Consider the following 3,922-nt stretch of genomic DNA (forward strand, 5'->3'; position numbering starts at 1 on the left):
TATGTAGATTTTGTCAGCTTTACTTCTCTTTTCATATTTAATTTTGATGAGAGTAATAGGCCCTATATAATAAACATTTTTATGAATACCTGGATGTGTTTTTACGATCCTGTACGGCCAAGAAAAATATCCCCGTGGGATAATAAAGTATCATCTTATCTTATCTTATCTCATCTTATATCTTATATTATCTTATCTTGCCTTATCTTATCTTATCTTATTTTATCCCCCACAGATCTCTAACCGGAAGCTGACCCGTGTGGGCGTGGCAGTGGCAGGATGTATGAGCCTACTAGTGGTCTACCTAGCATACCACGACTTCCTGGCCAGGCCCAATGGGTCAGAGTTCGAACCCCGTCGCCTGGAGGGTCGGCCGGACTACATTGTGCACCAGGCCGCCCCGCGCATACAGGCCGACGCCCCGCCACACACTCACTACGGACACATCGATGTACACACACCCGCTCTGCTGGGCGACCGGCGAGAGGGGCGACCTCTAGAGAGGAAGCCAGACGTCTTCTCTAGCTCTCCCGGCCCGCCGGCTCCTCAGTGGAGGGAGCCAGTGGAGAAGGAGGAGGGGGAAGAGGAGGAGGAGGAAGAGGATGATCCGTGGCCTGATGAGGATGAGGACTGGAAGACAGAGGATGAAGATGAAGACACAGACGTGGGGGAGGAGGATGACCACACAGATGTGCCTGAGGAAGAGGAGGGAGAAGATGATGAAGAGGGAGAAGATAATGAGGAGGGGGAGACTGAAGCCGGTGACAGCTGGCCGGATATGGCGGCTTTCGCGGACAGAGAGATGGCCGGTCCTGTGGCGGAGGTAGAGAAAGGTCCCTCGCTGAAACATGTAGGTCACGGCTCTATGGCGGGGCGTGGGTCTGAGGTCACCACGTCACTCCCACGTCTAGGCAAGCCCAAAGATGTAGGTCACGCCTCTGTGGCGGGACACATTCCTGAGATGGCCCCGCCAGTCCCTCGCCTTGGCAAGCCGAAAGATGTCCCAAACGTGGCGGTGCCGCAGCAGAAGAACAAAGTGTCCTCTCCGCGGGCGGGAAACAGCAAGACTCCAGCCGTCAAGTCAGAGGTCAAGTCCACTGTCAAACCCCGAGCCAACAGCACGGCGGGGTCAAAGACTGTCGGGAAAGTGTCCCCAGCCAAAACCTCCGAGGTGAAGAAACCACCACCACCATTACCACAACAACAACAACAGCAGCAACAGAAGCCCAAAGCAATACCCGTCAAGCCGGAAGGTCTGCTGCCGCCACGCCTCAACAAGACGTCTGCTCACGCGAGTGCGGACAGGAAGTATCTGGTCTACGTGTGCGATGACATCAGCTGGTGCGGGGGCTGGGGCGACCGGCAGCGGGGGATGGTGGGGATGTACCTCCTGGCGCGTCTGGTGGACCGGGAGCTGAGGATTGTGATGAGCACACCGTGCAGCATCTCGCAGTTCTACCGACCGCACCTCGTCAACTGGATCCCCCAGGGCGACGAACTCAAGTCCAGCTCCCACCTCGCCATCAACACATTCACGGTTCAGAACTTCAAACTAGAACTCGTGGACGGAGATTTCAATAAAAAATTCCCCCAGAAAGTTTTGTACTTAAAAAGTAATCAAGATTTCTACACCAGATTAAGAAAGAACAAACTTTACGCCGGGAAGTTGAAACGCTGGTCTGGCCTGACCTCCAAGAAAGGTCGCTTCCGGTGGGCGTGGAGTGAGTTGATGCAGCCGACCCCGCCTCTCTTACGAAGGCTGGAGAGAGTTCTGGGCTCTGAGATCCTCATCCGTCAAGGGATCCTGTCCCATTCTCTGCTCAACGCTACGGAGCGCGCTCACCCCGCTCCCTCCCAGGTGGGCAATGCCAGCCTCATCTGTGCTCACGTGCGCGTGGGGAAGAACCCGACTATCCCCATGGACGAAGACTTCGACACGTTCAGTCTGGACGACCTTCCCACTCTGAGGAACTTCCTGCAGTCCAAGGACGTACGGGGAGACGCTCGATTCTTCGTAGCCACAGACTACGACTTTGTACGACAGCAGTTCCAAACGTTTTTCGGCACCAAATTGGTGGAATATGGCGGGAAAATCATGCACATTGACCGCCAGCGAAATCAGGCTGACGCGTGCGGGGGTTTTGAAGTTGCTCTGCTGGACCAGCTGATTCTGAGTATGTGCGACGTCCTTGTGGTCAGCCGCAGCGGGTTCAGCATCCACGCTTCACACGTCAGCAACAGCACCAGCCCTGTCTACGTGCTGGAGGGAGGGAATATCTCCAGGCTGGTGCCCTGAGGTGGAGAGGGAGGGGGGAGAGGGGAGGAGGAGATAAGGGGTAAGATCTCTAACCTGGGGTATTGTGAGTTTTGGAACCGTCCAGGGTCATCTCACGTGTTTGGTCTTCAGTCACCACACCTCTCCTCCTCTCCCCCACCCTCTAAACAAAATCAAAGTTACCATATACAGGTTAGAGAACGCTGCTCGACGAAAGGCAAGGTTTAAAGGGCCTGCCACAAAGACACCTGCTGTCTTCTTGCTGAATCAGAAATGAGCGAAGAGAGACAAGGTCTCTAGGGACGAATGTACTTGCCGTATCGAATCAGAAGAAACCAGAGTTATGTGAAGTTGGACCAAAGTAAGTGTTAGAGTTAAAAACCTATAGAGCAATCTCTCTGTTAATTTCTGTTAACGAAGTGGGAAAACTGTTGGTAAATGTGATGGAAAAAAAATTGAGCACAAACCCCTAGGTAAATGAAGTGGAAAAAACTTCGGAAAATTAGCGATCTTAAATTAAGATGGAAAATTCGAAGAGAAATCCCTTGGAAAATGAAGTGGGGAAAACTGTTGGTAAACGAAGTGAGGAAAAATGGAGAGAAACCTTTCGATAAATTTTATTGTAGTTGGAAAACACCTGTCTTATTTCAAATACACGGGGAACAAAATAACAAAGGCCGTTGTCTGGGGCAGATGGAGGCTGCACCGCAGACACACTGACACTTGTGATGAGGGTGAGTGGATAGGTGGATGTTTGGGTGAGTGGATAGGTGGATGTTTGGGTGAGAGGATAGGTGGATGTTTGGGTGAGAGGATAGGTGGATGTTTGGGTGAGAGGATAGGTGGATGTTTGGGTGAGAGGATAGGTGGATGTGTCCCGCACTATTGACCGATCGGCGCCGCGCGTTTTAACGATGATATAATTGCGCGGCAATCTTAAGATTGCGCTGCATGTTTTAACGATTATTTTAATTTTCATATTTTTACACTTTTGAAAATATGTGTGAATGTTTCTTGATGTGAATAAAAGAATAAAGATGGAAGTGAATTTTTTTACAAAATTATTTCAAAAACATAGAATAAGTTAAATGTACTTTGTGGACTTTGATTTTGATACCTGGCATTGTATCATTCTTGTGAGCTGTTCAGTTTCATTCGTTAATTTTAATTTTGATTTTAATTATCATATTTTTACACTTTTGAAAATATGTGAATATTCCTTGATGTAAGTAAAAGAATAAAGATGGACGTGAATTTATTTTTTTTTATATTAAAAAATTATAAGATATTAACGCAATCTTAAGATTGCCGTGCAATTATACGATTGTTAGAACTGGCTGCGCCGATCGGTAAATATCGCGGAACAGATGTATTGAGGAATGGATGAGATAGATAGAGAATGAGTGCAGGATCAAATGGATGGAAGATGAGTAGAGGGGAGGAGGTCCGAGGAGTTGGACATAGTATCAATCATCAAGCACTGGTCCATTGGGTGCATCAAGCACTGGTCCATTGGGTGCATCAAGCACTGGTCCATTGGGTGCATCAAGCACTGGTCCATTGGGTGCATCAAGCGCTGGTCCATTGGGTGCATCAAGCGCTGGTCCATTGGGTGCATCAAGCGCTGGTCCATTGGGTGCATCAAGC

At 49.5% G+C, this 3,922-nt stretch overlaps 1 protein-coding gene across 1 annotated transcript; it reads left to right on the forward strand.

The window, feature by feature from the left end:
• Window positions 1–235: 235 nt before the first annotated feature.
• Window positions 236–2,828, forward strand: LOC101857650 (the record flags this gene model as incomplete). The annotated part of the gene is given in 1 exon segment (XM_005100649.3): window positions 236–2,828. A coding segment is annotated over 1 exon segment (2,061 nt), but the record flags the coding sequence as incomplete, so codon positions are not given.
• Window positions 2,829–3,922: the final 1,094 nt, after the last annotated feature.

The sequence above is a fragment of the Aplysia californica genome, unplaced genomic scaffold (genome assembly GCF_000002075.1).
Source record: "Aplysia californica isolate F4 #8 unplaced genomic scaffold, AplCal3.0 scaffold00254, whole genome shotgun sequence".
NCBI classification, from domain to species: domain Eukaryota; kingdom Metazoa; phylum Mollusca; class Gastropoda; order Aplysiida; family Aplysiidae; genus Aplysia; species Aplysia californica.